At 32.2% G+C, this 14,520-nt stretch overlaps 1 protein-coding gene, 1 long non-coding RNA gene and 1 pseudogene across 3 annotated transcripts; 2 read left to right on the forward strand and 1 right to left on the reverse strand.

Moving 5' to 3' along the window:
* Nucleotides 1–1,082: 1,082 nt before the first annotated feature.
* LOC146897687 (ferric reduction oxidase 2-like) lies at nt 1,083–5,700 on the reverse strand (annotated as a pseudogene). Its single transcript, XR_015021335.1, has 8 exons — nt 5,543–5,700; nt 5,299–5,404; nt 5,019–5,216; nt 4,188–4,427; nt 2,879–3,206; nt 2,471–2,714; nt 1,653–2,353; nt 1,083–1,372 (listed from the first exon to the last, which is right to left on the reverse strand). The product of XR_015021335.1 is annotated as a ferric reduction oxidase 2-like (transcript).
* Nucleotides 5,701–7,496: 1,796 nt separating this feature from the next.
* On the forward strand, nt 7,497–8,438 carry LOC146897688 (uncharacterized). Its single transcript, XR_015021336.1, has 2 exons — nt 7,497–7,802; nt 7,963–8,438. It is a non-coding gene; the product is annotated as an uncharacterized LOC146897688 (long non-coding RNA).
* Nucleotides 8,439–10,308: 1,870 nt separating this feature from the next.
* Nucleotides 10,309–14,346, forward strand: LOC146897689 (Protein kinase superfamily protein). The gene is made up of 7 exons (XM_085732137.1): nt 10,309–11,109; nt 12,173–12,277; nt 12,392–12,514; nt 12,840–13,010; nt 13,124–13,253; nt 13,363–13,572; nt 14,011–14,346. The coding sequence occupies exons 1-7, from the start codon at nt 10,571–10,573 to the stop codon at nt 14,170–14,172; spliced, it is 1,440 nt and encodes a 479-aa protein (XP_085588263.1). The 5' UTR covers nt 10,309–10,570; the 3' UTR covers nt 14,173–14,346.
* The last annotated feature ends 174 nt before the right edge of the window (nt 14,347–14,520 follow it).

The raw sequence follows: 14,520 nt of genomic DNA on the forward strand, positions 1-14,520 counted from the left end.
CAAAATTATAAGAAATTTCAAGAATAGAAGAAAGATGAGAGTACCTTGAGGCTTGCCTGAAAATGACTAGACTAAAGCGATTTTTGAATATATAGCAAAGAAAGAAATTATGAAACAACGAAAATGCAAGCATATGAGAATGAATTCACGAAACCGCGACCAATGAATCGTTTGTAGCGCGCAAACAAAATTGCATGCAGTGATTTTATATTTCTAAACAAAATTGAATGAGAAATCATATATTGAGATTCCAGTTAAAGTTTAATTAGGGTTCTATAAATTTCAGACAAAACCTCACTTTCTTTTTCCGCTGTTAAGGATTTTAGTTAATATTACTGCAATTAAACCAAGTGTGTGTATGTGTCCTTTCTAGCTTGTGTGTGTGTGTGTCTCCTTTCTAGCACCGCCTTTGAATAACGGGGGAAGAAGGAAATTGATGAAGTCTCTCCTCTCATCCTTTGATGCTCTCGTGTAGAGTTATGTGTGTGTGCGTGTGTCCCCTTTCTAGCTCCGTCTTTGAATAATGGGGGGAGAAGGAAATTGATGAAGTCTCTCCTCTCTTCCTTTGATACTCTCGTGTAGAGTTATGACTTAGGTCTTAGACTTAGTCGTCTTCTATATTTCTCTTTAATGCTTCAATTTATGTGCTAAAACAACAATTCTAGTTGAGTTCTCATCTATCCATTTTACCTTTGATTCAATATTTAATTTGCAATTATCCATCTATTACATTGTCAATTTTGATGACCATTAAAGGGGTCAGAAGAGCAATTTTTAAAGTTAATTAATAGATAAATTGTTATCCACTATTTCAACATATCAAGGTCGTGAGTTAAAGATGTATAAGAGAAAATATTTTGGGTGTAAGAATTCAGCAATCATATTCTTTAAAAAGGCGCCTTGTTAGGTGTAAGAAAGATGTTGGTGATATTTAAAGAAATTACTAATAGGCTTTATATTGTTTAGTCCTTGACACTAGTGTCATGTCAATGATGTAATGTTTTTTTACTTGTGGAGAGGATTGATACTAATGAGAATCAAGATATTATTAAACTTTCATTCATATCATATATGCTAAACAATTAGGCAAAATTATTGTTGACAAACAAATTTTACAGATTTTTTAATCGAGGCAATAAGAATGAAAACCTCAAGGCTAGCTGAGACCACTAGATCCTTCTATAGAAATTGATCATGAATGATTTGCACCCTTTGAATTAGAATGTGTAAAATCACCAGGTAAAACTGATTGATTCATAATGCAGATTTTCTACTAAACCAGATGAGCAAATGGATGCAACCTCCTGTCTCATCTGTTTAGGTCCTGAAACAAGAACTCCCACACTTGACCCTTTCATTTCAATTAGAAGTCCTGTAAAAATATATATATATATATATATATATATATATATATATATATATATATATATATATGAGTAAATTAGAATTCACATAAAGGACTCAGAACCATAATTAAAGAAAATGGAGATTGTTGTAAATAGCGTATGTTTATCTATATATAATAATCGTGTTCGGTCCATTAATCAGGCCTATTAGATTTAGAATAGTCTATTTAAACGAATTAGTATCTGTACTCTATTTACAACTTCAAAATATGTCAAAAATATTTTCTCTAGAGATAAATTACTTACTTTTAAGATCAGGTCTAGTACCATAATGCACATACGTAGCTTGAACTAGGGACTGATATGGAAGGCTTTCCAATTCTCTATCAGCATTGTAAATCATTGAACTTGGTGAGACTGTTGGAGATGACCCTTCCACATTCTGAATCTGATTTGCTTCTTTAGCATTTTGTTTGTTCCACAAGACAGCTACACTTGAAACAACAGCTATCGACACACATATTACTAGCATGTTTAGGAATGCCCTTAAAGGATCCGAGAATATTGCATTCGTGTTATGATTGATAGGGAAAATGTAGTAACGAGTAATGATCCCAATTATAATAAGGAAGATGATGAAAGAGGATAAGATTATTGCACCAAGCCAAAGCCAACTGTTTGGACCTAACATAGCATGTATTGGTTCACAGGATGGATTTGGCTTGAGCCATAGAGTTTGGGGATGAATTGGAGTATCTGGTTTAAACTCTCTGTCTCTTGTGATGTATGCCTCAATTTGGAGTTGAATATTAGAAATGTCACATGTGCCAGAAATTGGTAGGATCAAATCTAGCATTGATAGACATGAAGTGTTCTTGAATGAACAAATTAGGACAATGTTTGGTGTTCTGCATTTGAATGTATTGCTAAGATATATTAGCTCTCTAATGATAGAGATAAATGGTGTGATGCCACTTCCTCCACTCACCATCACAAGTGTGTCATGCCTGATATATAAGAACAAACAGAAGTTACTATAAAATCAATGAAATTATTTTCTTACAAATCAAAAGGCAATCTTACATATATTCCAAAATAATTTTAAATTTAAACTTGTGTTAGACCTTAGATAATTGGTTGAAGCAGGTCCATAAGGACCTTCAACAGATATTGCAAGGCGATCGATAGGCGAAGGATTTGAAAGCAACTGGTAGAGCTTTTTTGTCCAATTTCCTTCACTTTTAATGAATACACTTAGCTTTTCTGGCTCCAATTTACTGTTAGAAGTAATGGTAAATGGATGCCATTGCAACTTTGATATGCTTGGTACATTTATGAACATCACACTTGTTGGATTGTAAGTCAACCCTGCCAAAAACATATCACATTAGCTCTTAAAAATTTTAAGCTTAAATTAACTTCTGAATATGTCATAAGTAATGTCTATTCTCAAAGAGTTGCGTTAGTAGATAAGCTCAAATAAATTAATTCGAATAGGACCTACGAGTTTACTTGAAGTTGATGTTAATTACCATGTCCCTTAGAGAAGTTGAGTTCTACACCTTCACAAGGCAAAATACGAGATGAAACCAAACAAACTCCACGCCTAGATTGTAAGAACCTTAGGAAACGATCAACCAAGAAGAGGTAGAAACTAGGGAGCATAGTGAAGGAAAAGGAAATGTCAACATGAAATATGTAGAAGATGATGAAGATTACGTAGAGGTGATGAGTGTAAAAAAAGAGCTCAAAGAATTTTCTCCTAATTCTTGGAATGGTTGCAATCCACAGGAACAAACCAGCAACCAAAGATATCTCTCCAGCCAAATTTGATACTCCAACTTTGGTCCATGTCAACATCTGCAATGAATTAAATACAATACTCAAGACAAAAATATTAACGTGAAAAGGCATTCATGAGACTTGTATAGACTTTCTTTTCTTTTCTTAATAAGGAAAAATTTATACAATTTGGACTCCAGGCTAACTAGGGTCAAAACATACATTAGGATTCATCGGGCGTTAATAGATGTACTTACAAATCATTCAATAAAAAGGTCTTTCTGTTGATCCAAAGACGGACTATCCAATAGTCCAATCCCACCGTCCATTTGTGAGGAGGGCAATTAAAGTCAAAGCAAAAGGCTTTGTATGGATTAGCCTATCAAAATTGACATCGGAAAAATCGAATACAAAATTGGCATCGGAAAAATCGAAAACAAAATTGGCATCAAAATTGTATTCGATCCAAAGATCGACTATCCGATGGTCCAATCCCACCGTCCATTTGTGAGGGGCATTTAAAGTCAAAGCAAGGTTTTGTATTAAGGCTTTGTTTTTTTTTTTAATAAGGAAATATTTATGTGAGTTGGGTTCCGGGTTAACTAGGGTCAAAACAGACAACAAAGTTCATCGAGCGTTAATAGATGTACTTACCTATCACTCACTAAAGATGTCGTCCTACTGTTAGCGGGAGTTGAACTCACATCCTTACAAAATATGATTTAAAAAAAAAATAGTATTCGATCCAAGGACCGACTATCCGATGGTCCAATCTCATTGTCGACTTGCGGTGCCTCTTTAAAACCTGAACAAAGTTCTCCATAGCCCGCCAAAATTGGCATCGGGGGAATCGATTGTGAAACTTTAAGAGAAACACACTTTAAGGTTTCAAAAATGTATTGTTTTAGTCTTAGTCTTACTATTGGGTTAATTCTTGTAGAATGATATATTTAAACCTTAATATTCTAGATAAAGTAAATCAAAACATTTACACTTTTTTAATCATAAGTAAGCAGGGATTATAGTCTTGGTCTTGATTATAATTGATGACTAATTAACCTCCGAAATTTGATTAGTAGATGCCCAATAGGTGATGTAACAAACTCCATGAGCTGTGGAAAGTGTCATGAGATGAGCATGTGTCCAAGCCAAATATGATACTTGATGCAACCTTCAGAAGTGAGGCCAAATATTGGTAGCACAGATGATCCACGAGTCACTGGGAAAAACAAGAATGCCAAACATATGTTCCCAATATGACCTAACCATGTTCCCACACTATACAATTTCTCTTGCCCACTGTAAAAACAAAAACAAAAAAACACCAAAATAAGGAATATATATACAAATAGAAAAATTGTTTTAGAAATACAAGTCAAAGTAATCTCAAAGTATTAATTATATCACTTTTTATATAAAAGTTATTCTTTTTAGTTGCCTAAACAATACCCTAAAAATATTTGTTAATATCACTTTTTATACAAAAGTTATTCTTTTTAGTTGCTTAAACGATGTCCTAAAAATATTTGTTAACATTTTCCAAATATTATTACACACTCTCTAATACACGCTTTTCAAAATAATTATTTTTCATTAGTTAAAATTTATGAGTCTCATCAAATTTATGAATAATCCACATGATTTGATGCATCAATATAAAATTTAATCCATAAAGTGTTAAAAAAATATGTGTTGCTAGTACTCTTGAAAGTATGGAGCCAACTCTCTCAACATCATACGTGATTCAAGACCAATTTAATAGGTATGATAAGATACTTAATAAGTCCTTTTTATAAACAAAATTATTTTACGTAACACATGTTAAGAAATTATTTATAATTACAAAAACATTTTTATAAGATATTAATATTGTTCGGGGGGGAAAATTACACTGTATTGCCGTACTCTGTCGCTGTTTTTGAGACTGTTTTAAAACCATTATGCAAATAAGTTGTAAATGACCAAACAAGAAGAGCAATGAACATAAGCAAGAATGCTATTTCTGTGATAGAAACAATTCCAAGAGGTCCTTTTACAAGCATTGGACGATTCCATATGGTTGCTGCCTCATGTTTCTTGCCATTGCCACTAGATGATGCAAAAACACACGTACATAGTTAGATACAATAGCACAAATAGTGATAGCTAGATTAACGTGACAAAATATTACATTTCTATGTTGTTCTCATTTGACGATTTTTTGGCAATGTGTAGATAGACACATCCCAAAGTAGCTATTAACAAGACTGGAAAAGTGTACATAAGGATCGTTTCACCTGAAATAAGAACAATTAATATTATATTATATGATATGATATGAATATTTTTATGTTTATATCAGCATAAAATAGTTTATTTACGCAAGCATGCATACAAAAAGTGAAATGCATAATATTTGAATAAAAAAAATAGACCTTGTGCACCAAAATAGGTAGGATCAGTCTTTGCATGGATTTTAGCAAGTTAGACTGAAAGTATTTGCGGGCATCATTATCAAAATCCAAATCATAATAAAGCTCATAAATAATAGCTCCAACAATAACCTTATTGTAGATTGAACATCATGAGCCATATTATTTTTTCTTTTGGGTGGTGTGTGAAAGTGGCAAATTTAATTGTTTGGAGAGAAGAAGAGACAATTACTCGTATGGATGAGGAATATTATGAGTTAGAATTAATATAATGGAACAATTAGCAACATGTACATTTATAAGTATTTTCAAATACAGAAGGAATGTCGACAAAATATTTAAAGATTAATTTGATTTGATGGATTTCTCACCCATCATTTTAGAAGGATAAATGTAAAATAATTTGTAAGTGCATTTTAAATTTGGAGGTGTTTTTAATATCATATCTCATTTTAGTTTGTTCAAAAAAAAAAAATTGGAGGTGTTTTTCAAGTTTTCTTATCCTAATAAAATTAAAATTACTTTATTGATGATACAAATCAAACTTAAAATATAAATATTTGAAAGTTGGATTTATCTGGAATGTAAAAGAAAATTAATTAAAAGCAATTTGATAAAAATTAAAATCTAGTTTGAACGAAAAGTAGTTTAAATAAATATCTTAATTAATAAGGAAACATTCACAACAAAAAAAAAATTATAAGGAAAACACTTGATGTTACCAAAGACATTTCATCGAAATTCCACAAAATGAACGTATTAAGTTTGACTTGTAATTACTATCTTATCAATTGTTAAATTTCTATATGACCCATTATCCTTGTATGGTAAGTTTTCCACTATTATCGTCATATTTTTGGGAAGTTGTTCGCACTATATAACATATCTCAAATTATAATCAAAGAAAGACTTAAATAAATAGGATATTTTCCTTAATTTGATAATTTGTTTAATTTTTATTAAAATTCAATTGGAATTTTTTATAGAAAAATGTTAGTAGTTAATGTCATTAAAAATATTTTTTCATTTGTCAAAAAGAAAAATTCATGACTTTTTTATGGTTTTGTTTTCAGAATTTAAGCAAGCAATTTTGGTCTTACAACATTGTCAAAGTAGATACAGATATATATATATATATATATAAACAAAAATAATGTCTATACAAATTATCCTAAAAACCTTATAAAAAAAATTATCCTTAAACTGTAATTTGGCTCATTAAAATTTTCAAAAGACTAAATTGATATTTTTTTTTTGTGGTGGTCGGGATTCGAACCTCAGACCTTACATATATTATGCATTATCCATACCAATTGAGCTAAGCTCACGAGAACAAATTGATATTTTTGTTTCTAATAGACCAAAGAGGTGTCTATATCGCTGAAAATAATTAAAAGGGGAAAATAAACAAATTGGTCCATGTAACAGAAAAAATCTCTAGATAGTCTTTTACTTGATCAATCGTGTATTTTTTTTTTCCTTTACCTGTTTTTTTTTTTTTTTTGCATTGGAAAGACTATTTTTTTGTTGGTCCTAACATGAACGTTTGATTGAATTTTCTTTTCTTCTTATAGAGACCAATTTATCCACTTTCAGTTTTCTAATTAGTATGTTGTAAGCATGAACGTTTGATTAATTTTTGTAGGAGAACTTATATGGGACACATAAGATGTGATCTCTTAATCCGACTTGATTTTTTCTATACACAAAAGTCAAAAATCAAACTCATGACAACTTCTTTAAAGGATCTTAATCTCATACCACTCAAACTAATTCATTGTTGGTGAATCTCTCAATTTTTTTCCGTATCAAAATGGGTTTTAGGCTATAAATTTTTAGTGGTAAATAAATAAATAAATAAATAAATAGAGCTGCTCATGGAAGTGATGTCATTATTGGATGTTAATTTTTTTTTGTACGAGAGTTATTTATCATATTGTTAAACTATAATTTTGAATCAGATTGGAATAAAAAGACATTAGTATTTGAACAAGTGTATGAGACAAGTTATTCATGCACTTTAGCATTTTTCGTATTACAAATTCTTCTTCTTTTGAATTTGAATCCAAAACTTCAACTTCCTCTACCATTTGTAAGGAAGGAAGAGAGTATTAGCACTTAGGTTTGAACATGCATGATTATTGCAAACCAAGATTTTTGTTGGAAAGTACATGACATTATTTCACTTTTCTTTGCAGCTTATTGCAGCTCCCCTCAACCACATAGTTATGTTTGGTCGAAACATTCTGTATATGAATTTCAGGTTACTTTCCTTTACCTATTCAGCTCAATATAGCCGCATGCTTTAATGTTATTCGGATAATTTGGTTCGTACTCTATAATTTACTACTTGCATATTGTCCTTTCACTTCTTCACTTTCTCTCCCTCCGAATCTGGTATTTACATGTATCATCTTATGCAGGCTGATGCTTTTGCTATAGAGCTTGAATGCTCATCTGCACTCCTGTCCGTTCTTGTAGTATCGACATGTGATTTTGATTTTTAATGGCAATGAAAATGTTAGTTTTTCATTGTTATTTAGAAGTTGAATACATGTCCTTCTTATCTTTCATTCCAACCCCTAGATCCTTGGTAGTATTTGTTCCTAGCGAAAAAGTGTCGCATTCTAATTGTGTTTGGCTTGTCTCACTTGAGTGTCGGAACACGTGCATGTACACAACTCTCTTTTAGTGAAGAAGGACTTGCAGTGGACTCACGGAGGATCCATGACAGATTCCTCCCTCTTCGCAACAATTCTCAATCCTCGGATCTTCTTTTTTAGGTTCGAAAGGATCCTATAGTTATATCTAAAAAATACAATTTTATTAGATAGTGTCGTACAAAATATCTACACCACTAATTATGATGCATCTTATTCTTTTTGCTCACTTCTTTAAATTTAATGTCCAAAAATTATGATGCATCTGTCTTTAGTTATTTACTAATTATTTTCATCATAAGATATTTTTAAACGTCCTTTAAGTACAACTTAATTATTAAAATGTTGCATTAAGATTTGATATGATGAGGTATAGATTTGAGCCTTCCATTCTCCATTTTCAATATTTTACTATGATCTTTAGAAGAATTTTTTTTCAAGTTGCAGTAGTTAAAGTTAATTAATAAATAAATTGTTCTCCACTATTCCAACATATCAAGGTCACGAGTTAAAAGATGTATAAGAGAAAGTAATAAAAAGGACTAAAGAACATCTTTGAGTGTAGGATTCAGCAATCATACTCTTTAAAAAAGATCAAATGTCCTAAGATAAGTAATAAAGAAAATGTCTTTCTTTTTTGGTCGTATATCATGATGTCTTTGTCATAAAGAGCTCTCCACTAGCAGCGTATTTTATTCTCCTGTACATTTTGTATCTTAATAAGAATTTCACAATAAGTGTTCTACGACTTTTTCGACATAAATTAATTATTGTTAAATGGTGGTCGAAACTTAATATATATAATACCTATATTTTCTCTGTTCTTAACTATAAGATCATTTAAAAAAAATTGTTTGTCCCTAAATATAAAATCTTCTACGAATTTCTAGATGTATATACAATTCTTTTTGTAAAATATTCTTCTTATTAATATTATCAAATTTGTCTTGGAATATAAAAAAGTAATAATATTGAATACTCTCTCCGGTCCTATATATAAGAAACAATTGACTTTTTAGATGCATTGAATAATTGATGTATTTGATCTATATTCTAGACTAGATACATTAATTATCAAATGTATCTAAAAAGTCAATTGTTTCTTATAGTATATTAGTAAGGTTGCCACTTTTCACTCTAGCTAGTGTCACTCTCCAGTGTATTGATACAATTCGTCAATTTTTTGTTTAAATGGTTCAACTAGTTTGAATTAAGGATAAAAGAGATGCAGATTATAATTTATACTTAAACAAAGTTATTATTTAATTTAACAACTAACTATCAACAAAAAATAAATGTTTCATGTAAATATTTTTTTACTGGATAATCGTCTAAGAACAAACCCATCCTTCCAAAATTTTACATCAATACCATGTTAGATATCCTAAGATATGTAAGATGCAATTTCATGCTAAGCCATACAAATTTCTTCCCAACTAGATTGTCTAAAGTTTCATTTTTGGCATTGCAAGGTAGGTAACCACAATTTATCCCAACTGCCATGCCAACTTATATACAATTTTCAAAATTATTTATTTGTTTTGATTATAAAATAGTACAGTAAATATACGTAGAAAAAGTGCTAACAAGTGCCCTTAACTTACTAATTTGTTAAGAAAAACAAAAGTAGTAAATTTATATTGAATTCAACAATTTTTTAATTTTTTAAAAATTAAATCTATCATTTTTCATCATTTCTCATTACAATATTTACTATTTCTGCCTTCTTAACCAATCATAAAGGAAGTCTTTAACATTTCTCAAAAAATATTATCATATCCCATAACTAAGTTTCTAAGTCAGTCCTCCTACATATAGGATCATAACTAGATTACACATAAGCTTAATGTGTAGCCAATTTGGGAAGGTGATGAACGACATGATCATAATCTTTAAAAAAACAGAGAAGATAGATCCGGATCCACTGTACCATCACACTGTCACACACTATTATACCACTATAATTTGGTGACATTTACCAAATTTGTGCCACCCTATAGTATAATTTATCTATCCACCACACAACTTTCTATTTTTTTCTATTTTCCTTTTTGTTTAGTATTTCTTTTTTCTTTTCCATATTAAGAAACAAGAAAAACAGACACAAACAACATAAAACACAACAAGGTTCCTAAATCCTACCTTAACACTCTCTCTCTCTAACCTCTTCTTCATTAACTTCACACTCTCTCACTCTTCTCCATTCTCATTCAAACAAAACCTCCATCTTCCACTCACTCACACTCTCTCTTCTTTCGCTCTCCATTTTCACACTGAATCCAATTCCTAAAACTCATCGAAAAACAAACACAAACAACAACATTAACAACTACGAAAAAAAACATCATATGATATTGATATCATAATCATCATGTCAGTATACGATGCAGCATTCATCGACACACAACTCTCCAAAAAAACATCAATCTTCGGTCTCCGTCTCTGGGTTGTCATCGGAATCCTCGTCGGTTCTCTCATCGTCTTAACTCTCTTCCTTCTCTCTCTATGTCTCACCTCCCACCGCCGCCGCAAAAACCACCATAAACCCACCAAGCTCACCCACTTCACTCCCGTAGTCTCCAAGGAAATCCAAGAGATCATCCACGCGCCACCGATGCCAGAGATCCACGTAGACACAGTGAAACTAGAGCTTCACCATCACCGTGTTTCCACCAGTGGAGAGAGTAAAGGAGGAGGTAGTGTGTGTGAAACTGCGTCTTCTATTGGAAGTGTTGGACCGGAAGTTTCGCATCTTGGGTGGGGGAGATGGTATACGTTAAGAGAACTTGAAGCTGCTACTAATGGTTTGTGTGAAGATAATGTTATTGGTGAAGGTGGTTATGGAATTGTTTATAGTGGTGTTCTTGTTGATGGCACCAAAATTGCTGTTAAGAATCTTTTGAATAACAAGTATGTTTATGTTACTCTTAATCTTTTTTTACTTTCCTTAATTTATGTTTGATGTGTTTTTTTTGTGATCTATTGTTGTTTCATTCTGTTGTTTGGTCTATGTCAATTTGTGTAGAAATGTTTGGTAATCGGTTTTTTGTTAAGCATGTTATTGGTGCGTAGTTTCCACTTTCCACTGACTTTGTCCATGACTAATCTTCTGTGAACTTGGCTGGTCATTTTTAATGGAGTCTCTACTCCCAACTACGTTTTTTCCATCTACAAGGCTTAAATTTGAAAAGTGTTGAAGGAATCTGAGTCTAGTTTCACTCGGACAAATGTAATGTTTGTGATTGGTAATAGTGTAATGACTGTTTAGTGTTTTCTTAATTTGGTTGCGAGAGAATAAAAAATTCATGGTCTCTCTTATATATGTAAAAATTCATGGTCTCTACGGCAACCCGGTGCACTGAAGCTCCCGCATACGCAGAGTCCGGGAAGGGGTCCCACCATTTGGTGTATTGTACGCAGCTTTACCCTGTTTTTACACAAGAGGCTGTTTCCAGGACTTGAACCCGTGACCGTACAGTCACATGACAACAACTTTACCAGTTTCCATGGTCTCTCTTTTTGTATTATTTTTATTTGATTTGGGAGAATCATAAGTTTAGGTTGTGCTTGAATTATACTAATGCTTATATGAGCAGTGATTTGCTTTCTATGACTATATATTAATGTTTTCTTATGTTTTACTCTTGTTATTGTTTTATACTTTTTAACCATTTTGTGTGTTTCTGTGTGTGAGACTGTGAGTTATCCTTGTCTTGTATTGTTTGGAGATGTTATGTAAAGTGGTTCACTTGTGTGAAGAAAAGAATCATTTTTCTCCTTAAGTCCTTGTTTTCTTGCAACTGAATCAACAATGTTGTTACTTTTCAAGGGTTTAATAATGTAATACATTGTTTTGATTTTCATTATTTTATTACTTACTGTTACTTCACTACTACCTAGTTAATGAAAGTTGTGTGTTCTTGTATTTGTCTTTCTCTAAGAAGTTGACATTTTGTGTTTAACTCATTTTCAGAGGCCAAGCTGAGAAAGAATTTAAAGTTGAGGTAGAAGTAATTGGTCGTGTTCGGCACAAGAATCTAGTTAGGTTGCTCGGATATTGTGTTGAAGGCGCATACAGGTAGTTTTCATTATTCTTTATTCAAATTTAAAATTGTTGAATTTCAAACATGGAAGCTAAAATGTTGTTTTTCTTGAAGAGATTTATGATTTGAATTGTGGATTCATATTACAGGATGCTTGTGTATGAATTTGTTGATAATGGCAATCTAGACCAGTGGCTGCATGGAGATGTTGGACCTATAAGCCCTATGACATGGGATATCCGGATGAACATTTTATTGGGCACAGCAAAAGGGTAATATGTGTTCGTGATTGAATATGCATACATTGGTATCTATATGTATATATAAAAGGGATACTAAATTTTGGCGTAACCCTTTTCAGCTTTTCTTCCATTTTTACTCTTCGTTTAAATTATTTTATTTACAATTTTATCCTTATTTCTCAGTCAAGTAATTGAATTTTTTAAAACAGTTTCAAAAAACATTGTAAATTCCATTATTTTTATCGAGACAAGTGAACAGACGAACATGGCAATGCCTGACTGCAGACTAGTTACTTGTTAATCAAATTGATGCTTGAAATGTTTTGTTCACAGTGATTTTTGTGTATCTTTTTAGATTGGCTTATCTTCATGAGGGTCTTGAACCAAAAGTTGTCCACCGAGATGTGAAATCAAGCAACATACTCATTGATCGTCAATGGAACCCTAAGGTTTCTGATTTCGGTCTTGCTAAGCTTCTGCATTCTGACCACAGTTATGTCACGACTCGAGTGATGGGGACATTTGGGTTAGTATGCTTTAACAAAGCATTCTCCTTTCTTTATCAATGTATTGCTAGTTATTTTTGCTCTCAAATTTGAGGTCAATTGACGGTGATTCTCTCTGTTTCACTTTCTGCAGTTATGTTGCGCCCGAGTATGCGTGCACTGGAATGCTGACCGAAAGGAGTGACGTGTATAGCTTTGGGATACTCATCATGGAATTAATCACCGGGAGAAATCCGGTTGATTATAGCAGACCACAAGGAGAGGTTAGAGACATTACAAACAACATTCAATAGTTTTGAGATTTCTCATTCTACACTTGCCTATGCAGTTCTGCCGCTTTCCCCCTTACTGAGGTAGTTTGAATTGTTGCAGGTTAATTTAGTTGAGTGGTTAAAAAATATGGTCGGGAGTCGAAGAGCCGAGGAAGTAGTTGATCCTAAGATTTCAGAGAAGCCGTCTTCAAAGGCTCTAAAACGTGCGCTGTTGGTTGCTCTTCGATGTGTTGATCCTGATTCCATAAAAAGGCCTAAAATGGGACATGTGATCCACATGCTTGAGGCTGACGACCTTTTATTTCGTGAGGTATGCTTCTTTTCCTTCTCAAACATTAAAATGTACTTTAATGGACCAAAAGGCGTATATTTGTTTTCACTTGTAGAGGAGACAGAGTTGATTCTGGAGGTATAGAATTGATTTTGACATGTTTGGATGTTCTCAAGTAGAGTGAATTTGGAGTATTTGCCTCTACAATGAGTATTTGCCTCTACAATTGTTCTCTGGCCATGAATGTATTGTTCAACCTACTTTTGCATACATGAATGTACCCTAACATAAATCATTTTACTTCAACTCACTTTTAGTCAAGATCAAATTTACAGAATCAATCAACTCATAATCAATCTTTTGTCACACGCAGAAGTAAACACAATAAGAGTTTAACGCATCATTTTTCAAGCCGAAAAGTTCAACATTGCTGTAATTTAATATTATCACTTGATTCTTTCTCGTTCTTGTATGCAGGATCGAAGGATTGCCGGAGAATCTTCTCATTCCAATCGCGATTATCAACGAGAGCATAAGGGTTCGAGTTTAGGTAAAAATCGGATAGGTGGAGAGATCACTGATCAAAGTGAAGATGATAGTAGTAGTAGAAGTCACCATCAGCCAACTAAGTTGAGATGATAGTATATATAGTCTGATAATTGAGATAGCAATCTGTATTATTTTTGTTCTTAATATTTATTTCTACCTTAATGAGGGAACAAGCTATCATTTTTTCTTCCTCATTTGTTATTCATCTGTAATTTTGCATACTCTATTATTCATTATCATAAAAATCATAGTTACTTGTCTCTATGTTTACAAGTCAAGATAGGATAAGCTTTACATAAAACTAGTACCTTTCATAATATTCAATATATATATGATCAATTCCCTTTTCTCTGCTGTAATTTGTTTTTGGTATTGCATATCTTGGTCCCATTTTAAATTGGATTGAAGTACTTGGCACTTTATGTGGCTAATTGGTTG

This window comes from Medicago sativa, chromosome 8 (genome assembly GCF_051527215.1).
Source record: "Medicago sativa cultivar Bolivia chromosome 8, Bolivia_mono, whole genome shotgun sequence".
Taxonomy (NCBI): Eukaryota; Viridiplantae; Streptophyta; class Magnoliopsida; order Fabales; family Fabaceae; genus Medicago; species Medicago sativa.